This window comes from Eleutherodactylus coqui, chromosome 12 (assembly GCF_035609145.1).
Source record: "Eleutherodactylus coqui strain aEleCoq1 chromosome 12, aEleCoq1.hap1, whole genome shotgun sequence".
Taxonomy (NCBI): Eukaryota; Metazoa; Chordata; class Amphibia; order Anura; family Eleutherodactylidae; genus Eleutherodactylus; species Eleutherodactylus coqui.
In genome coordinates this window covers 114,040,618-114,067,966 of record NC_089848.1, presented here as the reverse complement: position 1 = coordinate 114,067,966, position 27,349 = coordinate 114,040,618, and the positions used below count along the sequence as shown (strand labels likewise).

The following is a 27,349-nucleotide window of genomic DNA, read 5'->3' as shown; positions in this document are numbered from 1 at the left end:
TTCCTCCTCCTCCTCCTCCCCTCCTCCTCCTCCTCCTTCCTCCTCATTCCTCCTCCTCCTCCTCCTCCTTCCTCCTCATTCCTCCTCATCCTCCTCATTCCTCCTCATCCTCCTCATTCCTCCTCCTCCTCCTCATCTCTCCTCATCCTCATCCAGCGGCATACTGTCTTCCCCCGCCCCCCGTTTCCGAGCGCAAAGCAGCTGCCTTTATGGTTTGCAGGGAATTTCTCAAGATGCATAGCAGAGGAATGGTGACGCTAATGATTGTAGCATCGCCGCTCACCACCTGGGTAGACTCCTCAAAATTACCAAGGACATGGCAGATGTCTGCCAACCAGGCCACTCTTCTGAAAGGAATTGAGGAGGCTGACTCCCACTGCGCCGCCCATGTTGGAGTTGGTATTCGACTATAGCTCTACGTTGTTCATAGAGCCTGGCCAACATGTGGAGCGTAGAGTTCCACCGTGTGGGCACGTCGCACAGCAGTCGGTGCACTGGCAGCTTAAAGTGATGTTGCAGGGTGGCAGCGTCCGTGTGGGACTTGCGGAAATGTGCGCAGAGCCGGCGCGCCTTTACGAGCAGGTCTGACAAGCGTGGGTAGCTTTTCAGAAAGCGCTGAACCACCAAATTAAAGACGTGGGCCAGGCATGGCACGTGCGTGAGGCTGCCGAGCTGCAGAGCCGCCACCAGGTTACGGCCGTTGTCACACACGACCATGCCCGGTTGGAGGCTCAGCGGCGCAAGCCAGCGGTCGGTCTGCTGTGTCAGACCCTGCAGCAGTTCGTGGGCCGTGTGCCTCTTATCGCCTAAGCTGAGTAGTTTCAGCAGAGCCTGCTGACGCTTGCCCACCGCTGTGCTGCCACGCCGCGTGACACCGACTGCTGGCGACATGCTGCTGCTAACACATCTTGATTGCGAGACGGAGGAGGAGGAGGAGGAGGGTGCTTTAGTGGAGGAAGCATACACCTCCGCAGATACCACCACCGAGCTGGGGCCCGCAATTCTGGGGGGTGGGGTCGGACGTGAGCGGTCCCAGGCTCTGACTCTGTCCCAGCCTCCACTAAATTCACCCAATGTGCCGTCAGGGAGATATAGTGGCCCTGCCCGCCTGTGCTTGTCCACGTGTCCGTTGTTAAGTGGACCGTGGCAGTAACCGCGTTGGTGAGGGCGCGTACAATGTTGCGGGAGACGTGGTCGTGCAGGGCTGGGACGGCACATCGGGGAAAAGTAGTGGCGACTGGGAACTGAGTAGCGCGGGGCCGCCGCCTCCATGATACTTTTGAAGGACTCCGTTTCCACAACCCTATACGGCAGCATCTCAAGGCTGATGAATTTTGCTATGCGGACGGTTAACGTTTGAGCGTGCGGGTGCGTGGCGGCGTGCTTGCGCTCAAACAGTTGCGCAAGCGACGGGCTGGACGGTGCGCTGAACTACACTGCTGGATGGGGCCGAGGACAGCGGAGATGAGGGTGTGGTGCAGCCATGAGGCGGTAGTGCCCGTGTCCTGAGAGGGGGGGGTTGCATCTCAGTGGCAGGTTGGGGCACAGGGGGAGAGGCAGGGGTGCAAACGGAGGCACTGAACGGCCTTCGTCCCACCTTGTGGGGTGCTTGGCCATCATATGTCTGCGCATGGTGGTGGTGGTGAGGCTGTTGGTGTTGGCTCCCCGGCTGAGCTTTGCGCGACAAAGGTTGCACACCACTGTTCGTCGGTCGTCAGGCATCTCTGTGAAAAACTGCCAGACCTTTGAGCACCTCGGCCTCTGCAGGGTGGCATGGCGCGAGGGGGCGCTTTGGGAAACAGTTGGTGGATTATTCGGTCTGGCCCTGCCTCTACCCCTGGCCACCGCACTGCCTCTTGCAACCTGCCCCGCTGATGCCCTTGACTCCCCCTCTGAAGACCTGTCCTCCTGAGTAAGCGTTGCACACCAGGTGGGGTCAGTCACCTCATCGTCCTGCTGCTCTTCCTCCGAATCCTCTGTGCGCTGCTCCCTCGGACTTACTGCCCTTACTACTACCTCACTGCAAGACAACTGTGTCTGATCGTCATCGTCCTCCTCACCCACAGAAAGTTGTTGAGACAGTTGGCGGAAGTCCCCAGCCTCTTCCCTCGGACCCCGGGAACTTTCGAATGGTTGGGCATCAGTGACGATAAACTCCTCTGGTGGGAGAGGAACTGCTGCTGCCCAATCTAAGCAGGGGCCGAGAACAGTTCCTGGGAGTGTTCCCGCTCCTGAGCAGGTGTTATTGTAGTGGAGTGAGGAGGCTGGGAGGAAGGAGGAGCAGCAGACAGAGGATTCGGATTTGCAGCAGTGGACGGCGCAGAACTGCGTGTTGACGATAGGTTGCTCGAAGCACTTTCTGCCATCCAGGACAGGACCTGCTCACACTGCTCATTTTCTAATAACCGTCTCCCGCGTGGGACCCATTAATTGGGCGATGAATGTGGGGACGCCAGAAACGTGCCTCTCTCCTAATCGCGCAGCAGTCGGCTGCGACACACCTGGATCAGGAGCTCGGCCTGTGCCCACACCCTGACTTGGCCCTCCGCGTCCTCGGCCGTGTCCATGTCCTCTAGGCCTACCCCTACCCTCAGCATGCTGTATTACCAGTGATTTGATTTCACAGGCAGGAAATAAATTGGCGCAAGACTGCAGCCAAATATAATTTTTTCCCTTTTTTGAAAACGAAAGGCCCCACTGCCTCTAGTGAATAAATAATCTAAGTTTAATAACTGTGCTGTGTCCTTGCTAATGTGGCACAGAACGTGAGGGTAGCAGAGTTTATTACCTCTGGCAGAGCAGGTATTTTTTTTCCCAATTAAGGAAAGCAAATGGCGAAGCCAGCAGTAAACCGTAGCTGGGTGCGTCTGATTTTTAAAGGTTGCACACGCAGCCGACACGTGTCCACCGCCCTTAGGACGGACAGAGGCAGGACAAATAGAATTATTTTCCGTTTTTTTTGCACCAAAAGGCAGCACTGCGTATATTCAATGAACATGAGAAGTTTAATAACTGTGCTGTGTCCCTGCTAATGTGTCACAGAACGTGAGGGTAGCAGAGTTATTAACTCTGGCAGAGCAGGTATTTTTTCTCCAATTAAGGAAAGCAAATGGCGAAGCCAGGAGTAAAACGTAGCTGGGTGCGTCTGATTTTTAAACATTGCACATGCAGCCGACACGTGTCCACCGCCCTTAGGACGGACAGAGGCTGCACAAATAGAAATATTTTCCGTTTTTTTGCACCAAAAAGGCAGCACTGCGTATATTCAATGAATAATAACTGTGTTGTGGCCCTGCCTACACAATTCTTTCCCTGCAGTATGAATGGAGGGTGCAATGCTCTGCAGAGGCGATTTTGAGAAGAAAAAAATATGCAGCACAGCTAACAGCAGCCTGGACAGTACTGCACACGGATAAATATGGCCCTAGAAAGGGACCGTTGAGGTTCTTGAAGGCTACACTCACTCCTAACACTCTCCCTGCCTATGCAGCACTTCTGTCCCCTAATGCCGGGTGCAACGCTCTGCAGAGCCGATTTTGAGGAAAAAAAAAAATTGCCACTGCTAACAGCAGCCAACACACAGCTATCAGTGGCCCTAATAAGGACCTTTGGTGGGTCTTGAAGCCTACACTAACTACCAATTCTTTCCCTACAGCAGCTCCGGTACAAACAGCACTGTCCCTCACTAACTCACAAGGCATCTGAGGCGAGCCGCGGGAGGGGCCGACTTTTATATTCGGCGGACACCTGATCTTCCCAGCCACTCACAGCAGGGGGGTGGTATAGGGCTTGAACGACGCAGGGGGAAGTTGTAATGCCTTCCCTGTCTTTCAATTGGCCAGAAAAGCGCGCTAACGTCTCAGGGAAGGAAGTGAAAGTAACCCGAACACCGCATGGTGTTCGTTACGAATAACGAACATCCCGAACACCCTAATATCCCGCACGAATATCAAGCTCGGAAGAACACGTTCGCTCATCTCTAGTGCCCATGTATAGCGATATGGAAACCGGATTCGCCCATTATAGTGTGTGAAGCAGTCAATGAGGTACAGGTAATAACTGGTTGGCGCAATGCAGGACTTCATTTAATTAATTCGCTGTTGTAAAAGGGGGTTCTCCTGTTTTCTATGAATACAATGTAATCTCTGTGTAAATGAGAAGTTCTACAACTTTCTAAAAGTCATTGGGGGAATTAAAGGGGTTGTCCTGCGGCAGCAAGTGGGTCTATACACTTCTGTATGGCCATATTAATGCACTTTGTAATGTACATCGTGTATTAATTATGAGCCATACAGAAGTTATTCACTTACCTGCTCCGTTGCTGGCGTCCTTGTCTCCATGGTGCCGTCTAATTTTCAGCGTCTAATCCCAAGATTAGACGCGCTTGCGCAGTCCGGTCTTCTTCTTTTCTCAATGGGGCCGCTCGTACCGGAGATCGGCTCCGTGTAGCTCCGCCCCGTCACGTGCCGATTCCAGCCAATCAGGAGGCTGGAATCGGCAATGGACCGCACAGAAGCCCTGCGGTCCACCGAGGGAGAAGATCCCGGTGGCCATCTTCAGCAGGTAAGTAAGAAGTCACCGGAGCGCGGGGATTCAGGTAAGCACTGTCCTGTTTTTTGTGTAAACCCCTGCATGGGGTTTGTCTCGCGCCGAACGGGGGGGGGGCTGTTGGAAAAAAAAAAAACCGTTTCGGCGCGGGACAACCCCTTTAAGTCATTAAGCCTTTCAGACACTCGTCCTAATATGAACCTTGCCTGCACACGCCGAGCCTAATGTATGAAGGGGTGCATGCCTCTTCATACATTAGGTGCAACTCTGGCCGTCTGTCGGTCTACACAGTATTCTACACCAGCTATGAGCTGGAATATATATCTGGTGTAATTTATGCAAGTTTCTCGCATAAATTATACTTAAATCTACGGAGCCAGGGCAGCCACACCCCCTCGTTACACACCACAACCGGTTTTTTAACAAGTGGCTTATATTAAAAAGTCACAATTGTTTGTATAAGCCGGGCTTGCGCCAAAAACGGCATCTTCTTTTTTTTTTTTTTCTGCCACATGATACATTCCCTCCCTGGTGTTTCATTTCCTCGCTGCTGTCAGAGGCTTTCCTTGCTATATAACACTTTCACAGACTGTGAAGGACATACCCAGTGCTGCTGTCAGTGCGGAAGAAGATACAATTGTATCCAGTGCAGAGTAACATTGTTACATCCCACACTCCAGGCTGTTATATTGTAGTCGGAGAGATCAGTGCAGCTGCTGATGTTTTCGGAGGTGCTGCCGCAGATTTGCCTCAAAATACTGGAAGATGAAACGCTGCATGCAGCACTTTTTCTTCCATCTAAAAGCTGTGCGGCTGAGCAGAAACCAAACAGACCCCATTCACCCCTTCCCACCACAGGGCATAACTATGCCTTGGCAGAGGGGTACTTAACGCAACAGGAGATCCTGCCGTATCCGGCAGCGGGAGCCTGCTGTCACCGATAGCCGGCCTCCCACTGCAACAGCAGAGGTGCATAAGGATAGCGACCAACATTTCCCCGCTGTTAACCCCTTCCCTGCTGCAATCTATAAAGGGTTCACAGAGGGAGCACACTCCCTGTGTGTCATCATTGGACTCTGCAATGTTATCGCAGAGAGCCTAATGGGTTGCCATGGCAACAGGATGCCAGATGCAGGCGTCCTACATTGCCAGTGCCTATGATCGCTAATATAAGCAATAAGCCATTACAGAACAGAAGTCCTGCAATGCTGTGTGATAGCGAGCATAGATGCTATTGTACAAGTCCACAACAGGGACATAAACCCCCCCCCCAAAAAAAAAAATAATAATGACGTATCAGTAATGATGTGTACAATGAATTGAACACACTTTTCTTTATCATGCATGGCAAAAAGCATAAAAAAAAAGTTAAAAACTAAGGAAAAATGCTTATTTTTTAAATTATTGCATTTTTGTGGAGGCAAAAAAGTGATCAAAAAAGCTGTGTGTACCCCAAAATGGTACCAATAAAAACTACAGCTCATCTCACAAAGAATAAGCGCTCACAGAGCTCCATCCATGGAAAAATAAAAAAAGCTATAGGACTTTGAATGCAGCAATTTTAGAAAAACAAAAACTTCCAAAAAAAAGAGATTTTATTGCGGAAAAGTGAAAAAGCCTAAAAAAAAAAAATATATAAAAAATTTGGTATCGTTGTAATCGTACCGGCCCGCTGAAAAAATGTATCGCGTCATTTATGCTGCATGATTAACGCTGTAAAAAAATCCATGGCAGAATTGATGCGTTTTCTCTCCCTGCGATCATAAAAAAATTAATAAGTTTTACAAAATAGTCTTATGTACCCAAAAATGGCACCGATAAAAACTACAGTTCGCCACGCCAAAAATCAAGCCCTTATATGGCCGCGTCGCGGAAAAATAAAAAAGTTATGGGTTTTGAAAATGGAAATGAAAATCCGCCAAAAATGGTTGCATCCTTAAGCCCAAAATAGGCCGTGTCCTTAAGGGGTTAAAGTCAATGGGTTCGGTTCGGTGCTGTTGGATTCCCTCCTGAGACACAGCCGTTTGGCCACAGGGATTCCCCTTTCCTGCTTCCCCGGGCGCAGATGTGAAACCACCCTAACTGGATTAGCTTGTCTCTACTTCCCGGCTGAGAGCCGGATATAGCTGTGGCGTTTCTACCTGTTCTGTGCTCTGCTCTTCAGGTATGGGCTCTCGGTTATGTGAAGAGATTAGGGAAGCGTATCCCGCTGGGTATATCTTATCGGTGACCACAGCACCACATGAGACAGGCGACTCCCCGCTACAGCATTACAACTCGCTGCTCTGCCTGACCTGGATGCAAAGGTAACATCTTATTTCTAGTGAGGGCTGGGACACAGGGTATTGTAAGGGGATCATGGAGTCACTCCTTTAGGTACTGCAGTGTAGTCTTCTGCATAGCTGTAATCGTGTGTTTGCTCTTTTGGGTTCATTGTTACAACTGCAGCCATTTTTCACTAGTTTAGGTAACATTACAGGGTCTGCACAGTTGGTCACTAGTTTTAGGTACCACAATGGGGTCCTCTTCAGCACTGCAATAACTTATTTAACTTTTTCAGGTTCTGTGATGCGGTCCTTCTCTTCCAGAATGATGAGGTGATGAAGAAAGCAGCCTGCCTAGTGGAGAAGAAGGCCATCACTGCATCTGGGCTTCAGCCATCGGTCTCCCTCCCCTCCATGAACACACACATTGCTTCTTCTCTGGCTGGGCTCCTCTGTCCTGTATATTCACTGAAGACCAGAAGGTGCAGTCTCCTTAACCCCTTAGTGACACAGCCAATTTTGGACAATAATTTTTAGGGAATTTTGATCTTCACATTTCAGAAGCCATAACTTTTTTATTTTTCCATTGACATGGCAATGTGAGGGCTTGATGTCTGTGTGGCAAGCTGTAATTATTGTTGGTACCATCTTGGGGTACATTAAAAGTGGTAAATAACTTTTATCACCCCTGAGATTTCATAGCAGAAGGCCAATGACATTATAGAAGAAGCACCCTTCCTCTGCTAACCTCCTAAATGCTTAATCAACATTGATTGCTGCATGTAAGTGGTTAACTGTTGCAATGAGCGGCCAGCTGTCAGTCACAATCAGCTGCCACTTGTCAGTGACTGGCAATAGGGCATTATGGGAAATGTAGTTTTTGCACTTCCGGTGGCCATTTTAAATAACAATGTGGAAATCTGAAGCTGGCAGGCAAACAGCAGAGGTGCAGGTCAGCAAAAAACGGTACTGGGGTTTAGCATGATTATTTAAATGGACATTTGGAATAATGGCAATAAGTGGAAAAGTTAGGGAAATTTTGAATACCCCTTTAATGGTCTGTTCTGCCTGTGCAGTCTGGGGTATTCTAGTATTGGGTGCTTGCATTAACATCTCGTTTATTCCACATCAGTTCGGTGAGTGTTGGCCTGGAGCCGTGGGAGCTGATCCGCTGTCTATGTCCAATGTCCACCATGAAGTTCCTCCACACGTCTCATGTCAGCCGGAGGTGAGGGGCCGCTGCTCATTATGTTTATTGAGTATACTTCCTTGAATCTCGTGCTGCAATGCAGAAAACCTCATGTGACCATGGCAGTAAGTCATACATGTCACCGTGATGTCAGTAAGACGTAAATGTGAAGACTACAGACCCCTCTATAGACCCAGCTGAAGGCTGGGGGGCTCCCCTGCTCATCTGTTAAGCAGATTGGAGGCTGTAGATTAATTCAGCAATTCTCATTGTGTCCGCAGGGGAATGGCCTCCTGGGACAAAATGACGAGCTCTGTCGTCCAGACCCTCCCCCGAGCTGATCCACATGGCCGTCTTGTATCCTTTTCCGAAGCTATACATTTTTTTTTTTTTTTTGTTCAAAATTGTCCTAATTTCATATTTTTAGATATTAATTCTAAAATTGTTATGCTGGAAAGTAACGTGGAACAGAATATATTCCGAATACAGCCCCACTTTACCTTGAAAAATCTATGTTACACTGCCAAGTAAACACATAATATTAAGTACTTGCACAAATACTCATTTCTTATCTTGTATGTGCTGTGAAAAGTCTTACTCTAGTCACTTCCCAAGCTGCATTCACATTTCTGCCCATTATCGCCTAAAATCCATCAGAATTGAGAAATACCGTATTTTTCGCTTTATAAGACGCACTTTTTCCCCCTCCAAAGCGGGGGGGGGGGGGGGGGGGGGAGTTGCTGCACCTTATAGAGCGAATGTGCCAAAAATTTGTTCCGATCGCCATTTTTAGCGTGATTGTGAGTTAAACTCGTGATCGCACGAACAAATGTGCGATCAGTCAGGAGATTTCTCTCCTCCCCACTGCCGCCCATACATACCTCTGATTGGTGGTGAGCGCCGGCGGGTACTACTGCTGCTCCCCGCCTCCACCAAACGGCTTCCTTCCTCCTGCTGCACACACACGCTGCTGTGATATGGAGCGCTGGTTTTTCAGATTCTGCTGCTCCCTCTGCTCCGTCACCTGGCATTAACCCTGCGCTGTCCCTGGGTGAGTTCAAATTTTTTCCCCTATTCTCCCACTCTAAAACGGGGGTGCGTCCTATAGACCGGTGCGTCTAATAGAACGAAAAATACGGTAACTCCTAACGTGTCAGCTGGATCTGGTAATGCCGTCCACCCTGCAGCCTTGGATAGCAGAAGATGTGCCGTTAGTTGGCATCAGGCTGCTGCGTGAACACAACTTCTCCCACCGTACATCACTGTAGAGTTTGCAGCTCTGTACAGCAAAATTATAGTATAAGGCCTCGAGTCGCCGTTTTCAGTTACTGTCATCTATTCAACGGTTTCTCACTTAATCTGCGTTTAGACGTATTGATTATCGTTCAAACCAGAGAAAGTGACCAATAATTGTTTAAATGCCAGCCAACGACCGAATGACGAACGAAAATCGTACACTTTTCATTCGTCCTCCAGTTTCAGGACTAAAAATCATTGGCTCGTTCACTTATCGTTGCGTTTAAACGCCCCCCCTCAGTGTTTCATATAGGAATGTGAGACCCTGAACAATAAGTGAATGATTCAGGCTGAACGAGTGCGAACAAGTTAGCGGTGACGTCCCTCGCTCGCTTAAATGAGAAATGGTTCATGTAGAAGGGGCACTGGGGTACTTCTACATAGGATGACCGTCATACGCTTAAAGGGGTTGTCCCGCGAAAGCAAGTGGGGGTATACACTTCTGTATGGCCATATTAATGCACTTTGTAATGTACATTGTGCATTAATTATGAGCCATACAGAAGTTATTCACTTACCTGCTCCGTTGCTGGCGTCCCCGTCTCCATGGTGCCGTCTAATTTTTAGCGTCTAATCGCCCGATTAGACGCGCTTGCGCAGTCCGGTCTTCTCCGTGTTGAATGGGGATGCTCGTGCTGGAGAGCTGCTCCTCGTAGCTCCGCCCCATCACGTGTGCCGATTCCAGCCAATCAGGAGGCGGAATCGGCAATGGACCGCACAGAAGACCTGCGGTCCACCGAGGGTGAAGATCCCGGCGGCCATCTTCTCAAGGTAAGTAAGAAGTCACCGGAGCGCGGGGATTCGGGTAAGTACTATCCGTTTTTTTTTTTCAACACGTGCATCGGGTTTGTCTCGCGCCGAACGGGGGGGCTATTGGAAAAAAAAAAAAAAAACGTTTCGGCGCGGGACAACCCCTTTAAGCAACTGACAGCCATCTCAGTGTGACGGGCAGTCGTTCATACATGAATGATTGCTTGTGTACACGGGCGGACAGTCGCTTGATTTTTAGGTGCAGTGAAAACCAAGCGACTGACACGTGAGCGATTCTTGCTTACTTGCCCTGTTGAGCCCAATTTTACACAGGACACTCTTTTGAGCGATTACTTGGGCGACTGTCGGCCCGTGTAAAAGAATATCCTCATCTATGTTTTTGGGAAAGTTTTACCTCCGTCTGGAAGAGTTGTCACCCAGGTTTCTCTACCTCCTGAAATGGCAGATCTATACAGCAGTACGTGTTCCGCTGTCCTCCAGCATGGCACTATGACTGCACCTCGCCCCTAGTATTAGAGCATCCGTTACGGTCTTTAACGTTCTCTCCCCTCTCAGCACCACAGTCTTTCTGTACTCGCGGCGGCTCGTAACTCGCAGGACTATTCGTTTCTTCTTTCCCGGGACTCTGTTCTGATGAAGCTGAGGCAGGCGTATCGCTGTGTGTCCTGGAACCCTTCACCTATCCACTGCTGGACAGGTCAGTGGGACTGAATACCCCAAGAATATTACAGCGCAAGTTTACTGACCCCATGGACTTGAGCCAGAGATAAAGGGGGCGCTATCACTGAGTGACATAGTCCTGCCTCTATGTGGCCACGCGTCCAGAAGCAGTAGTGCTGCTGCATTTAGCGCTTGTGACGCTTCATTATTGCGAGATGATGGTTGAGGCGCAATTCTTTGTCGCTAGTGTAGTTTATAACTCCAGCATGATGAAAACTGACATATAGCCAGTTTTGTATTTCCGCATCACCCTTGATTGTGTTATTTGTATTTGTGCGCTATTGTGTTTCACTGACCTCTTATACGTTATATCTGTCCACAGATCCCCAGAATATTCTGGACCCCTTGTGCCATTCCCTGACTGTATGCGCCAATCACTCCAGTGCCGGTGACCTGATTAGTAGTGTCCTGGCTAAAGCTCGGACAATGTATGACGCTGGAGCTTATCTGCATTGGTATCGGAGATACAACTGCGAGGATGACCACTTCCAAATGTCCTTTGATACCCTGAACTCAGTGGTGGATGAATATAGGGGTTTAGGGGTCCTGTGAGCAGCAGGAAATCCTCGCTAATTCAATGGGGTTGTCCAAGGCTTTTTGGATTTTTTTTTTCTATTGATGACCTGTCTGCTGCTTGGAATCCCTGTCAATCAACTGATTCCTGGTGCTGGAAGTGCAGTGGCCCTGTTTGGTACTGCAGGTACGTTTCCCATTGAAGTCAATGGGAGCTGTGCCTGCAATACTAACCTGGGCCACTGCACTACAGACAGTGCAATCTGCTTCCTGTCTGTAGTGACAGGGGGCCCAAGAATCAGTGGGGATCCTGAGTGGGGGACAAAAATTCTTAAAATTTCTCAGCAATTAAATATTATTATTCGTAAAAGTATAATACCGGCACTGACCCCCTGGTATCAGTTACTGGGTAGGCTGGGCACTGTGTAGCTGATTGGGGACCACATTACTCATTACCCTCAGGCAACTGAATGAAATTTTAGTGAAGCAGATTGGATGTCTAGGAGAGGATAACCCAACTTTCCTAGAAACATAGATATTTTAGGCCACTGGTTTCAGTTCTAACAGCAAGACAGACAATGATGACGACTTATGGACGGAGTTCACAGATTACAGGAGGGTCGGTAAGATCTCAGGTTCTAGATCGCTGCTCTCAGCCTTCGCTCCACATTTCCCAAACTCCACCCACATTTTTTCTCCATGTTGAATGTATTTATTCATGTTTTATAGATCAACAAAAAGTTTTTAAATTAAAATATTATTTTCTGCCACTTGTGTTGAAAAAGTTCAGACATTTTATAGAGCAGCAAATGTATGATGTAAAGGATATTATAATTATTGGTATAATGACATCAGCCATGTTTTGTAGGCTGCTACATTGCCAAAAAAAATTGTGGCATGCTCTATCCAGGCACGATCAATTTGTGATGTTTTATAGCCCGTGTTTCCCTATGAAGCCTTCCTTTGTGTTGCATCGCACGAAAACGCGTTTTTTGTGCGATACAACTTTTACAGTAGGAAGCGCCACTGTTTGTCCCCAAAATAAACCCTAGCTGCATTAAAAAAACAAAAAACAATACGTTACCCAACAGGCGCTATCTGCTCTGCCACACTTCTGCTCCCGAAGCTCTGAGACACTTGACTGTAGTCTTCAGCCACCGCTGCCTAGTCAAGCGGTTCAAAAATCCTGCCTCCGGGAAGCGCTGGCTCTCATTGAATGGCTGTGATTGGTTCATTGAGCGCTGCAGTGAATGGCTAAGCCACGGCACTTGAGAGCAGATCAGAACCAGCGCTTTCTGAAGGCAGGATTTTTGAACCCCCTGACCGGGAAGACAAGTGTGCTAGAGCTTCAGGAGAAGTGCGGCGGGATTTATGAATGGGCCAATCAGTGATTCATAAAGCCCGGGCTGAACAGCGCTAGATAAACCAACATGATTGGCTAAGCAGCGTTTGAAGAACCAATCGATGCAGAGCTATATAAACCAATCACAGCCTTCACATTGGTTCATTCAGCGCTACTCAGCCAATCAGAGCCATCACTTCCTGGGAGGCGGGTTTTTGAATCCCGCCACCAGGAAGTGATCTGCTGTGGGCGAACGAGGACTGCAGGATGCAGAGTGGAACTCGGGCCAGCAGCAGGATGACCTGGACCGCGCCTGCTATGCAAGTATGCTTTTTCTTCAGGAGATGCAGCTAGGGCTTATTTTCGGAGTAGGGCTTAAAGGAGATGTCCCGAGGCAGCAAGTGGGTCTATACACTTCTGTATGGCCATATTAATGCACTTTGTAATGTACATTGTGCATTAATTATGAGCCATACAGAAGTTATAAAAAGTTTTTTACTTACCTGCTCCGTTGCTGGCGTCCTCGTCTCCATGGAGCCGACTAATTTTTGGCCTCCGATGGCCAAATTAGCCGCGCTTGCGCAGTCCGGGTCTTCTGCAGTCTTCTATGGGGCTCCGTGTAGCTCCGTGTAGCTCCGCCCCGTCACGTGCCGATTCCAGCCAATCAGGAGGCTGGAATCGGCAGTGGACCGCACAGAAGAGCTGCGGTCCACGGAGGAAGAGGCCATCTTCAGCGGTGAGTAGAGAAGTCACCGGAGCGCGGGGATTAAGGTAAGCGCTCCGGTGAGCTTTCTTTACCTCCCTGCATCGGGGTTGTCTCGCGCCGAACGGGGGGGGGGTTGAAAAAAAAAAAAACCCGTTTCGGCGCGGGACAACCCCTTTAACCGTCCTGCAATAAAATCACGTAAGTGTATCGCTGGCATCAGTGAAGTGCAATTTTTCAAAAGAAAAACGCATTACCGGCGCTACAAAATCATGGGAACATAGGTGCGATATTGCTGTCGCCCATGTGAAAGAGGCCTAAAGGTGCGTTGCGAATGTGTCCAACCGCTATAAGCCAGATAATTTGAAAGCCCAAGGTGCACCCTGGGGTGTCTGAACGCATGAAGGGTGTGATCCTACTGAGTGAAGACATATTTACACACCATTTTTGAGTGCACACACTTCTACTTACCTAAGCCTTCTGCCCAAAGCAAATATCAAGCAATTTTTATACTTCCAGTTGTGAGTTCTAGGCTGACATGACAGTATCATTCACGATGTGGTGTCACTCTGGGATGTCCTCCTTGGAGGGCTAGGAGTAGTATATGTGGCCATTAAATGCCTTAAAGGGGTTGTCCCGCGGCAGCAAGTGGGGTTATACACTTCCGTATGGCCATATTAATGCACTTTGTAATGTACATTGTGCATTAAATATGAGCCATACAGAAGTTATTCCACTTACCTGCTCCGTTGCTGGCATCCCCGTCTCCATGGTTCCGTCTAAATTCGCTGGCAGCTTGCTTTTTTAGACGCGCTTGCGCAGTCCGTTCTTCTCCTTTCAGCACGAGCCGCTTCAGTGTGCTCCCCGCTACAGCTCTTCTGCGCATGCGCAGACGAGCTGTCACTGCTCGGGAGCGCGCTGGAGCGGCCATTCTGTACCATCCTCTGTTAGAGGAAGGTGCAGAGCCGCCCAGCTGTCCCAAGAAGCCGCCCAGCTGTCCCAAGAAGCCGCCCAGCTGTCCCGCCATCCTGCCGCCCAGGTAAGTGATGGGCCGGGGGGGCTGCCGCTGCGATGGGGGGCGGGGGGCTGTCGCTGTGCCGGGGCGGGGGGGGGGGCTGCCGCTGTGCCGGGGGGGGGGGGGGGGGCTGCCGCTGTGCCGGGGGGGTCGGGGGCTGCGCCGGTTACCTGCTGCCTGGCGGTGGGTGACTGGTCGGCGACGTTCAATCCAGGGGTCCGGTCGGCGGCTGCGGGGCGTCTGGTTGCCAGGGAGACACAGCTGGTAGCGTCTCGGGAGCACGCACGTCGGGCTACAGCAAGCGATGGGAAAAGAGCCGGCGGCCATCTTGGGAAATTTTTTATAAGTTGCTGAAACGCTGGAATTGTAAGTACAAACCAGCTAGAAAAGTCATTTACAGGGGGGCTTAGTAATGTATGCTTAATTAGGGGGACTGGGAAAAAAAAAAAAAATTCACTGCTTCCTCGAGACAACCCCTTTAACCCTGCAAGCTTGGTTCCTCCTTCTGGTAGAGCCAAAACCATGGACTTTGATTGCTGGGTGCAAAACCAGTCCAGAAACGAGACGGCCTCTCCCTAAGCTTCAGCACAAGGAAGCAATCATCCCTGAACTTTCTAGAGGCTTCTGGTTCAGGGGGTTGGGGAAAGGAATACGGGGGCCCTTAGTTTAAAGGTGTAGGTCCATCACAAGCCATGTGGCACACTGCATTTGAGAGAGCACAATCTCTGGCATTTTTTTTCTATTTCCAAGTAAAAGTCTAAGGCCGGTTTCACTCGGGAGTAAGCGTATTTACTGCATATAAGCGTGATGGGTGTTTCATTTTTGCATGCATATGTGGATTTTAATATGTTTTTTGCGCATACAAAACCCCCCCAAAAACATGCAAGCATGCTCCCTTTACTTTCAATGGGCAACTATGTTTAATTAGTTTAAAGGGGTTATCCAGGCCCTGTGAACCTCTGGAGTGGCCGGAACTTGCAATTGCAAGCGCAGCTCTCATTGACATCAATGGTACCCTAGCCTGCAATTACACAGCTCCCAAAGATTTCAATGAGAGCTGCACCTGTAATTATGACTGCTGGCTGCTACATAGGGGTCAGAGCAGTGCTTCCGTTCTGACCCCCGTGTATCCTGGAGGCCACTTTCAGGATAACACCTTTAGGGTGCATTCAGACGACCGTATATCAGCTGCGTATTCACGCCGGCCGATATACGGCGTCCCTCTGCAGAGGGAGGAGGCTGGAAGAGCCGGGAGCAGTGCTCTGAGCTCCCGCCCCCTCTCCACCCCCCTGCACCATTTTCAATGATAGGCGGGACAGGGGCGGAGCTAACTCCCGAAATTTAGCCCCACCCTCACCCCTCTTCCTCTCATTGCAAATAGTGCAGAGAGGCGGAGAGGGAGCAGGAGCTGCCTCCGTGAATACCCGGACGATATACGGTCGTCTGAATGCGCCTTTAATATGTAGTATTTTTGTGTGCAATACGCATGAAAATAGGACTTGCTGCGTATTTTTTTCGCGCTTGCAAAGACACGTGACCGAACCCAGTAAAATCAATGGGTTCTATTCTCTATAAATTTTGCACGGGTAATACGCAGCGCAAATGCTTTCATGTGAATAAGCCTTTAGCATGTGCCTGTGATGTGTCAGTAGGGCAAGGAGATGGGTGAAGCAGCAGATGGAGCTAGTTAATCCCCCTCATCTCATGAAGCCACTCCTCTCAGCCATGCTGGTTTCAGCTCGTGTATTTTGTGGATATTGATTTTACCGGTAACGAACAGATCTGAGATCCTCGCAGCGGCTTGCAACATCATTTTTACTAAAGTGTAAACACAAAAGTATAAAAGTTTCCTGAAGAGTAATGAGAAACATTCCACACTTTATTATAATACTGAGAGCGGGGTTAGTGCAGTGCCCTCTGGTGGCAGGGCCCCATGTTTACACAGCCATCAGCTCGGAGGGGGGTTTGTTTTTCACGTTGGTGGTTATTATGCCGGCTTTCTTCTTGGTCGGGGTAAACTGGATCTGGGCTCGGGTGTAATTGTGCTGCCAAGGGAAAATGATTGTAACAATGTAACAAACGTTTGTGTCATTGTATAGTAGTTGTAGCTTCTTCCTCGCTGCGGCACAAATAACGCCACTAACCTTTCGATCGGTTTTGATTCTTGCATTGTTGAATGGGAGCGATCCCGGAGCCTCTATTAGTAGCTCTTGTTGAAGTTTATCATGTCTTTCCTGGTCGTCTTCACCCTGTAAAATGGGACAAGATGACAACGGCCCCTCAGCTACTCTGTCCTTAGCTGCTGAAATACTTAGTGCTGCTGGGGGGTTTGCCTGGGTTTGTTCACAGCGCCCCCTGGGAGCCAGTAATAGAATGAGGCTATTGTTCTGGTAAGAATATCGTGCTCCTCACGCTTTTTTTTAATCTAATCACCGTGCCCTTTCAGTCTCTAAAGACCCATTTAGACCCAACGATTCTTGCTCAAAGCACTCTTTTGAGCGAGAATCGTTGGGTCTAACTGCACAGACATCAGCATTCTGAAAGAGAACGATCAGCCTTATCAGGAGTTCACAGCGGGATACAGCTGATACTATTGCGCCTGCTGAAAGAGCTGTATCTGATTGGCTGAGCGCCCAGCCAATCGCAGGCAGCACTCGGCCATTCATTGAATCCAATGAATGGCCGAGCGTTGCCTGTGATTGGCTGAGCGCTGTGACCCATTTTTACAGCCCTTCCTCGAAAATCACTCCAGGGTTGCATACCCCGCTCGGAGCGAAACGTAATCACTGAAAACTGTCAATCAAACTGCCGTTTGAGCGATCACCTTGCCCTGTAAATGCACACAACGATTATCACTCAAAGGCATCTTTTGAGCAATAATCGTTTGGCTAAATGGGGTTTAATGCCCCACACTGATTTAGGCCAGGATCCCACATGTGGGAGGCCAGCAGCGGATTCTGCCTGTGAGCCCGGCCAGCGACCCTGCATACCTGAATAATCTACATTACAGGTGACTGCGGCGGCCCGCTATGCGCAGTACTTTTTTTATTTTTTAATGGTTATTTCCCAGCACCGTTGCTTAGCGATGACACGGGTCCCCGCAGACCACATGCAATGTTAATTGTGTATGGGCTGCAGGTCGGATGCCTCCATTGACTTCAATGGAGGCTGTCTGCAGCAAAGTAGAGCATGCTACAATTTTTCTCTCTGCTCCCGGAATACACAGTTTGTATCTGCGAGTAGAAAAGTGTAACTACATGCTTTTCAATCCCTACATTTTGCCATGAATACTCCGCGCAGACCGTGATCACGGATTCTGCACTTGGAATCCGCTCGTGTGAGGAGCGCTTTACCAAAACTTGGTGTCCTTTTAAATGTGCCGATTCTTGTTTGAACGAGCGAGTGAAGTCCCCGCTAACTCATTTGCACACGTGCAGCCCCTTTGGACTGGCAAATGCGTCGTTGGCTCGTTCAAAGTAGAATGGCTCAGTCCCTGTTTAAGCGAATGAGAGGGACTGAACGATTGCTGTTGAAACTGAACGAGCCAACAATGATTTTTATGCCTGCAGAAGCTGAACAACGAACGAGGCACCAACAGTTCTAATTCGTTCACTTTCGCTTGTTTGAACAATAATCGTTCCGTCTAACCGAAGCATTAGTTTTACAAAAAAATACTGCTGATCCAGCAGGAGGGATAGAGAAATGCCCGGTTTCAGTTCTTCAGAGTCTCCTCCAGTTAGTGACAATTCTGCCTTAAGCTGAGTAATCTGAGACCGACTGGTTGCTACGGACATTCTGCCTGACAACAGTTTGTTACAAAGTATCCCTAAGACTGTCAGACAGGAAAGACTTCAGATCTGACTTGGATTGCGGCTGTGCTTCCATCAGAAAAGACCACATTGCACGGCTCCTGGACATGATTAGGTCATGGCTGATTAACATGACATCACTAATGACATCATACAAGACTTACCAATGACAGCAGCTTATTCACAGGGATCATCCAGGGTCTCAGGGGGCCATCAGCTGTTATTGAATTCTGTACATCCTCCGGGATGACAAATGATTCTGTATACCAAATCTCAAATTCTATAGGACACACAGGAGACACGTTATAATGTTATTAATTACCGTCCAACTCTGCTGAACATTCATATTACAGTAACATACCATGAATCTGGTACCTTACCGATTCTCTGCCGTACCCCTGCTGCTCCCGGTGGTTCGGAAGTCTCTAGGTCTACTATTTTCTTCTTTAGCTTACCTGCATTTTGTATTGGCATTTAAGGTAGTCTAACATTCACTGCCCGTTTCATAAGGGACTTATGCTGCGGTTGTGCCATGATTTACAGTGCTGCCCGCCTCCTTTAACGTTCGTCTATGATTAGGGTTTCTAGCCTTCTTCTATTATGCATATATTGGAGTGTGAGGTAGGAGGAGAAATTCAGACTATCAGATGCTTAGACTGCTGTTCTAGCTTTCCCTCATACTTTACACTACAGCTCTGCTTCCTACACTACAGGCTCAGTCAAAGAAAAATGATTTCTATTTTAGCAAGGACATAAATTATGAACTCCATGTAAGATGATAATCCGGAAATTGCTGCGCATACAGAGGAGGAGCCTCAATAAGAGGCAGGGCTTATTTAAGGTATCCTATTCTATATGAAATCCTTAACCTGATGTTGGGGCCATGGGCAAGACCTCCCTCTTCTCCCTGCAGTAAGAATACTTGGATCAGGGTAAGCAGCGCACCTTTGAGCAGCCGCTGCCGGCACATGTCCACCAGTTTCTGGCAGTACTGTACTTCAGCCTTCAGGTTTTGCAGCTCGTCGTAATCCACCCGGTACTGCTTCTTCAAGTCCTTCAGTCTGCAGATCAAGCTGAACTCCTGCTCGTCGATGATGACCTGTCCCTCATCACTGATGTATTCACCTGAGCGGAAGACACAATGCATCATACACCACATGAGGCGCCGCAGACATCATACAGGGACCTAGAGGTGTGGTGACCATCTCTCCATGTAGAGCCGAGCACTACTAAGAAAAGCTGAAAGGACATGGCTCATTAGTGGGGCTGTCTGGTTACCGGAGAACATTCCTCTATAGCTCCCACTGTGCTAAAATAACAAGAGTAGTACTTACCCGACCACTGCTGCTGCAGCCAATCAGAGGTTGCAGCATCCATCACCACCTGTTGGGCCCATGATGCCAGGAGTTGGAATAGTGACACTGCAGCCTCTGATTGGCTGCAGAAGTCTGGTGATTTCCATTGACATGCTCTTCCACAACAAACACCAATGGGACAGCAGGGCTGGATTGCCTCGGCAGAGGAACGGTAAGTACCACTTCTTTTGTTATTTTAATGCAGAAGGCACTATAGGGGGAATGGTGTCAGGTAACCGGACAATCCCTTTAAATTCTCAGATGCTCCTTCTAGACATTGGTGGATGGATGTCTACTCTAAAGCCTGCAGATCTGCCACGAATCTACTGACCTGAATTCAGAGCATCATAGATGTAGCTCTCAGAACAGTGAGTGCAGCTCTGGAGTATAATACAGGATGTAACTCAGGATCAGTACAGGATAAGTAATGTATGTACACAGTGAGTCCACCAGCAGAATAGTGAGTGCAGCTCTGGAGTATAATGCAGGATGTAACTCGGGAGCAGTACAGGATAAATAATGTAATGTATACAGTGCCTCCACCAGCAGAATAGTGAGTGCAGCTCTGGAGTATAATACAGGATGCAACTCAGGATCAGTACAGGATAAGTAATGTAATGTATGCACACAGATACTCCAGAGCTGCACTCACTATTCTGCTAGTGGAGTCAAATACAGGATGTAACTCAGGAGCAGTACAGGATAAATAATGTAATGTATACAGTGCCTCCACTAGCAGAATAGTGAGTGCAGCCCTGGAGTATAACACCGAATGTAACTCAGGAGCAGTACAGGATAAGTAATACAATGCATATACACAGTGACTCCACCAGCAGAATAGTGAGTACAGCTCTGGAGTATAACACCAAATGTAACTCAGGAGCAGTACAGGATAAGTAATGCAATGCATATACACAGTGACTCCACCAGCAGAATAGTGAGTACAGCTCTGGAGTATAACACCGAATGTAACTCAGGAGCAGTACAGGATAAGTAATACAATGCATATACACAGTGACTCCACCAGCAGAATAGTGAGTACAGCTCTGGAGTATAACACCGAATGTAACTCAGGATCAGTACAGGATAAGTAATGTAATTGCACTGTGATTACACCAGCAGAATAGTGATTGCAGCTCTGCAGTAGAATGAATATGCGGACTATCTGTTCCATTGGTCGGTTCACATATTGTACAGGCTGTAAAGTTTTTCTTGGTTTTTGCAACAGCCTGAATGTTTCCCCATATATTCCTCTTCGAGGTAGTAATGAGGACCTGTGACCCTTCAGTGGTCTAGGACTATAATAGCGGCTATGCTGGAACCTGTGGTCCCACATGAAGCGGGCAGTTACCTTGCTTCTCCCGCTCCAGTTTGGCCACATTGAGGTTCTGAGTGGTTGTGTCGATCTCCTTTTTGATGAGGTTTATCCGCTCAGTGACCTCCTTCAGCTTCCTCCTCTGATCGCTCAGGGTGAGTTTATTCTCCTTAAAGATGCGGTTTAGTTCGCTGCCTCTTTCGGCTTTAAATTCCTCAAAAGCTGAAGCTTTAGTCGGCGGGGTCCTGAGGGGGAACAGCAGAGCCAGGTTATGTGTCAATTATTAAATGGTGGCATTCTATAAAGTGCTCCAACAGGTACATTGGCATTTGCTACTACCAAGCCGTAGATGGGCAGAGACTCAGCATCAGCTCCTCTTCTCAGTTCTTGTGCAGCAGTCACTTCTCATTGGTGGTGCACATACTAATCTAGTACAGATACACACCAGTCAATCAGAAAAAAAAACACCTGCAGTGTAAAGCATGGAAGAGGGAGAGAGAAGCATCCTGAGCCTCTAATCAGGAATACATTATTTCAGCCACCCTCAGAGCTGCAGTATAGCCTGGCAGTAACAGAACAACAGACTGCGTATCTGATGAGACAGGTGGATTTCAGATTACCTAATATCTCCATTATAAGGGGATCATGCATAAAATGGACCTAGACGAATTGGAAGTCGGGGTGAAAATAGATGGAAGAATCATCAACAATCTCTGTTATGGAGATAACAACTCTGCTTGCAGAAACAGAAGCCGGTCTGAAGCAGCTGATATGGAAGATTAAAGCTGAAAGTGAAAAAATGGGCCTCTAGCTGAATTTAAAGAAGACTAAAATTACGACCACTGCAAAAAATGGCCACATTAAAATCGACAATGAGGTCATAGAAGGATTGCGAGACTTCATCTGCCTTGGTTCGAAAATTGACCAGGCTGGAGAATCTATGCCAGAGAGAAAACGTAGGATAGCATGGGGGCGAAGAGCGATGCTAAATATGGACAAAATCAGGAAGAGTGGGGATATCGGTACAGCAACTAAACGCAAGTGCAAACCATCGTTTCCCCATAGACATGCATGGATGTGAAAGCTGGACTGCGAAAAAAACTGATAGAAGGAGGATTGATGCGTCTGAGCTGTAGTGATGGCGAAAGCTGCTGTGCATGCCCTGGGCGGCGAGAGTAACAAACAGAAGTCCTGAATTGTATAAGACCTGATATATCACTGGACTCGCGGAGGGCCGAGGCGGCCGGCCTCGGGCTCGCGGAGGGCCGAGGCGGACGGGCTCGGGCTCGCGGAGGGCCGAGGTGGACGGGCTCGCGGAGGGCCGAGGTGGACGGGCTCGCGGAGGGCCGAGGTGGACGGGCTCGCGGAGGGCCGAGGCGGCCGGGCTCGGACCCGCGGAGGGCCAAGGCGGCAGATTTTGGCCATGTAATGCAAGCAGAGTCACTAGAAAATTCTATAATGCTTGGACAGATCAGTGGCAAAAGACGACCCGGCTGCCAAAAGACACGATGGCTGATACTGTCAGAGCCGAGACTGGCATGGATATCACACAACTGAAAGAAGCAGTGCAAAACCGAAAACCATGGAGGGAGTTAGACTTTAGGGTCGTGAACAACTAAACGGCTAACAACATCAACATCTCCTCCATACTCATAGCTGTGTCCTGACGAGGTAACGCCAAAAGGCAGCTGGCATTGACGATACTTAGCAGCATAGGTTTTAAATGTGGCCCCTGAAGCACATAGTGATGACAGACTACTACCCTCACCCACCGCACAGATTACAGCTCTCACCCAGGGCCGCTCGTCTCCTCTCTGGCTGCTGGCTCTGACCGTTGGGTGTCCATAGACATGTTTTCCTGCTGTTCTTTGACTGCAGACTCCTTCACATCAAGTTCCCGGAAGGACGGGGACATCATTGTTTTCGATGGTGAAGCAACATCTAGATCCTTCCCGATGGCGGGGCTAACTGCATCTTCTCTGCGACTAGAACTTAAAGTAACAGTACAATCTGAGTACCCTGGTAATACATGCAACATTCATCTGTATTCTATGGAATGTCAGATATTTTGCAGTATCTGCCCCTTTAAGACCAGCATCCCAACTTCCTAATATACCATGTGTTCTAGTTCCTCACAAATTTCAAGATCTCTGTTTGCTGTTAGTGAATGGGAATATTCTTGTTTACGGAAAAGGTACCTCCACCTGGATTCTCAGTGCTGGTTTTGCTATAAAAAAACGAAAAAAAAACGCAGCATGATACAGTATCAGCAAAGTGGATGAGATTTGAACAGATCTCATATATAGGTTTGCAGGTATTTTCTGTGCGTAAATTGTACTGTGGTGTGAATCGTGAAATCCGCAGCGTGTCAAGACTTTCTGCAGATTAGACGCTTTTCAATGCAGAGTGAAAGCCGCAGCAAATCCTCATGTGCCAATTGTGGATTCTGCTATGGATCTGCAGCAGAAAATCCATGGTAAATCAGAATTATATGCAGCTACAACCTAAAAAACCGTCCCTGACCCTTCACAGCTGAAAGTTTGTTACAATGTTTAAAATCCCCTGGAGGAGATCTAATGGTGGTCATATCATTTGTCACCCAGATTTTCACAACCGAGATCCTTATGAGAAAGGCCAACTCCAGGTTTACCCCCCATCCCTCAACTTCTTTCATCCACCCAGTATGCTGCCCGTCAACGTCGCCAGCTTTTGTTACGGTTTTTGCTGCATTTTTTTTGTGTGTTTGAGCCGCTGCGGTCATATGCAATACAGAAATCACAGCTACACAGAATCATCGACTGGGCTGACAGCCGGATTCTGCCGTGGGCCTCCTGCATGTGGAATCCGGTCCGCCCATGTGTAGCCAGCCTGAGTGTGTACCTCCCATAGACAGCAGCGTGTGGTCACCGGTAGTGCTTCTGCCTCCCATAGACTGCAGCGTGTGGTCACCGGTAGTGCTTCTGCCTCCCATAGACAGCAGCGTGTGGTCACCGGTAGTGCTTCTGCCTCCCATAGACTGCAGCGTGTGGTCACCGGTAGTGCTTCTGCCTCCCATAGACTGCAGCGTGTGGTCACCGGTAGTGCTTCTGCCTCCCATAGACTGCAGCGTGTGGTCACCGGTAGTGCTTCTGCCTCCCATAGACAGCAGCGTGTGGTCACCGGTAGTGCTTCTGCCTCCCATAGACAGCAGCGTGTGGTCACCGGTAGTGCTTCTGCCTCCTATAGACAGCAGCGTGTGGTCACCGGTAGTGCTTCTGCCTCCCATAGACAGCAGCGTGTGGTCACCGGTAGTGCTTCTGCCTCCCATAGACAGCAGCGTGTGGTCACCGGTAGTGCTTCTGCCTCCCATAGACAGCAGCGTGTGGTCACCGGTAGTGCTTCTGCCTCCCATAGACAGCAGCGTGTGGTCACCGGTAGTGCTTCTGCCTCCCATAGACAGCAGCGTGTGGTCACCGGTAGTGCTTCTGCCTCCCATAGACAGCAGCGTGTGGTCACCGGTAGTGCTTCTGCCTCCCATAGACAGCAGCGTGTGGTCACCGGTAGTGCTTCTGCCTCCCATAGACAGCAGCGTGTGGTCACCGGTAGTGCTTCTGCCTCCCATAGGCTGCAGCGTGTGGTCACCGGTAGTGCTTCTGCCTCCCATAGACTGCAGCGTGTGGTCACCGGTAGTGCTTCTGCCTCCCATAGACTGCAGCGTGTGGTCACCGGTAGTGCTTCTGCCTCCCATAGACTGCAGCGTGTGGTCACCGGTAGTGCTTCTGCCTCCCATAGCGAGCAGCGTGTGGTCACCGGTAGTGCTTCTGCCTCCCATAGACAGCAGCGTGTGGTCACCGGCAGTGCTTCTGCCTCCCATAGACTGCAGCGTGTGGTCACCGGCAGTGCTTCTGCCTCCCATAGACTGCAGCGTGTGGTCACCGGTAGTGCTTCTGCCTCCCATAGACTGCAGCGTGTGGTCACCGGTAGTGCTTCTGCCTCCCATAGACTGCAGCGTGTGGTCACCGGTAGTGCTTCTGCCTCCCATAGACAGCAGCGTGTGGTCACCGGTAGTGCTTCTGCCTCCCATAGACTGCAGCGTGTGGTCACCGGCAGTGCTTCTGCCTCCCATAGACTGCAGCCTGTGGTCACCGGTAGTGCTTCTGCCTCCCATAGACTGCAGCGTGTGGTCACCGGTAGTGCTTCTGCCTCCCATAGACTGCAGCGTGTGGTCACCGGTAGTGCTTCTGCCTCCCATAGACTGCAGCGTGTGGTCACCGGTAGTGCTTCTGCCTCCCATAGACTGCAGCGTGTGGTCACCGGTAGTGCTTCTGCCTCCCATAGACAGCAGCGTGTGGTCACCGGTAGTGCTTCTGCCTCCCATAGACTGCAGCGTGTGGTCACCGGTAGTGCTTCTGCCTCCCATAGACTGCAGCGTGTGGTCACCGGTAGTGCTTCTGCCTCCCATAGACTGCAGCGTGTGGTCACCGGTAGTGCTTCTGCCTCCCATAGACTGCAGCGTGTGGTCACCGGTAGTGCTTCTGCCTCCCATAGACTGCAGCGTGTGGTCACCGGTAGTGCTTCTGCCTCCCATAGACTGCAGCGTGTGGTCACCGGTAGTGCTTCTGCCTCCAATAGACTGCAGCGTGTGGTCACCGGTAGTGCTTCTGCCTCCCATAGACTGCAGCGTGTGGCCACCGGTAGTGCTTCTGCCTCCCATAGACTGCAGCGTGTGGTCACCGGTAGTGCTGCTGCCTCCCATAGACTGCAGCGTGTGGTCACCGGTAGTGCTTCTGTCTCCCATAGACTGCAGCGTGTGGTCACCGGTAGTGCTTCTGCCTCCCATAGACTGCAGCGTGTGGCCACCGGTAGTGCTTCTGCCTCCCATAGACTGCAGCGTGTGGTCACCGGTAGTGCTTCTGTCTCCCATAGACTGCAGGGAAATCAGTGGTCATTTAGGGTTTTTACTTCCCGTGCAGCAGATGTTGAGCTTGAGTCTCGGCAGACACCAGGTACAAGAAGAGGCTGTCGGAGTGCCGGTCCGTCCCCTGAAGACTTGTGTTGGAGAATCTACAGACACAAGAATGCAGTAGTGCCCCATGTTGCATCTCCTACTGCCCTGTGTAAAGGTACCCTTAAACAGGGCGATTATCACCCAAATTCTTGCTGCTGACAGGGCACTGAGTGAGGGATTGCTCACCTATCCGACTCATCTGATTTTTAGCACACTTAAAAACCATGCGACTCTTGGGCCGTGTAACCAGGAGCAGCTCCATGTCTGAGCGACTCCTGTTTACTGTGAATGATCTCCGGCAGCTCCACTGCCGTTCACGTGAATGACTATCGCTTCTGTGTAAAACACTGGAGAGATAGTCAGGTGGTAGTCCGTGGGAGGACTGCCCGGCACTTATGTGCCCGACAGTTTTTCTGTGTATAAGTCCCGTAAGTACACAAGGGACCCTTCTCCCTCCAGTGCGCTCCGGTATCTACCGGAGCGCATTGCCGGGTGCTGACACAGGCCCTGCTTATCCTTCTGGGAGGTAGGCACTAGAGATGAGCGAGCATTGCCATTAGCGAGTACCTGCCCGCTCGAGACAGAAGGTTCGGGTGCCGGCGCGGGGGAGCGGTGAGTAGCAGCTGTCAGCAGGAGGGAGCGGGGGGGGGGGGGGGGGGGGAGAGGAAGAGAGAGATCTCCCCTCCGTTCCTCCCTGCTCTCCCCCCGCAGCTCCCTGCCCGCTGCCGGCACCCGAACCTTCAGTCTCGAGCGGGCAGGTACTCGCTAAAGGCAATGCTCGCTGGAGCAATTGCCTTTAGCGAGTATACTCGCTCATCTATAGTAGGCACCAATGTTTCCCGGTGTCCGGTTACAATCTCTCACCTGGACTGCTCTTTTGACTTCCGACCTTTGGATTTTTTTGCAGAAAGGGAAAGGTTCGACTTGGAAGAAACTGGAGCCAATCCGATGCTGAAGCTGCTCCCATCCACCTCCCCAACCAACTGTCCATCTGCATCCAGCACACCGGCCTGTAAATGACAGCGGGGTTATATGGTTAACAAGATACCTGCCGGGTCCCCACAGATCTCAGACACAGCATTATTGCTGATGTGTATTCACTGTCCCCCACAATCCCCTGCTACGCAGCACTCCCCTACAACGGGAGGAGTCTAGAAGTTCTGTTCACCTTGATTCTTCGCATCCATACACATGCCCAAAACATATACAGTGTTAAATGGGGCTTAACAGCCGAGAATATCAGTCACATCAAATTGTAAAAGTGGGACCCAACAGCCTCACTGAAACAAAGCATCGAGGGAGCAACGTCTCACTCCGTGTAAGCAGGCAGTCACTCATCTATGAACGACTGCCTGTTCACAGTGAATGGAGGCGGGCGGCCGGAAGAGATCTCTGGTGCGCTCTGTCTCCATTCACTGAATGACTATTGCGGTTTCGCATGAGTGACAAGCAAACCGCAAGTCAAGGAAATGGCCCAATCAATGTCTTGGGGTCCCTATGTACTCAGTACATCCACAAAGGG

The 27,349-nt window shown here is 49.7% G+C and overlaps 2 protein-coding genes across 4 annotated transcripts in view; one reads left to right on the top strand and one right to left on the bottom strand.

Moving 5' to 3' along the window:
* Positions 1 to 12,071, top strand: part of LOC136587027 (tubulin delta chain-like) — an 18,860-nt gene extending 6,789 nt beyond the window's left edge. Inside the window, exons 6-11 of the mRNA XM_066585437.1 lie at positions 6,713 to 6,854; positions 7,109 to 7,294; positions 7,945 to 8,040; positions 8,283 to 8,358; positions 10,624 to 10,765; positions 11,111 to 12,071. Of these exons, the coding sequence (XP_066441534.1) occupies positions 6,713 to 6,854; positions 7,109 to 7,294; positions 7,945 to 8,040; positions 8,283 to 8,358; positions 10,624 to 10,765; positions 11,111 to 11,340 (872 nt within the window). The 3' untranslated portion in view covers positions 11,341 to 12,071. The remainder of the gene's footprint in view (positions 1 to 6,712; positions 6,855 to 7,108; positions 7,295 to 7,944; positions 8,041 to 8,282; positions 8,359 to 10,623; positions 10,766 to 11,110) is intronic.
* Positions 12,072 to 16,219: 4,148 nt separating this feature from the next.
* KIF9 (kinesin family member 9) overlaps positions 16,220 to 27,349 on the bottom strand; it is a 36,003-nt gene continuing 24,873 nt past the window's right edge. For all 3 annotated transcript variants that reach the window (XM_066584882.1, XM_066584880.1, XM_066584883.1), the window contains 7 exons: positions 26,692 to 26,837; positions 22,634 to 22,831; positions 20,877 to 21,085; positions 19,116 to 19,295; positions 18,335 to 18,450; positions 16,506 to 16,610; positions 16,220 to 16,406 (listed from right to left, as the gene is read on the bottom strand). In XM_066584882.1, coding sequence (XP_066440979.1) covers positions 16,299 to 16,406; positions 16,506 to 16,610; positions 18,335 to 18,450; positions 19,116 to 19,295; positions 20,877 to 21,085; positions 22,634 to 22,831; positions 26,692 to 26,837 — 1,062 coding nt within the window. In that variant the 3' untranslated portion in view covers positions 16,220 to 16,298. The remainder of the gene's footprint in view (positions 16,407 to 16,505; positions 16,611 to 18,334; positions 18,451 to 19,115; positions 19,296 to 20,876; positions 21,086 to 22,633; positions 22,832 to 26,691; positions 26,838 to 27,349) is intronic.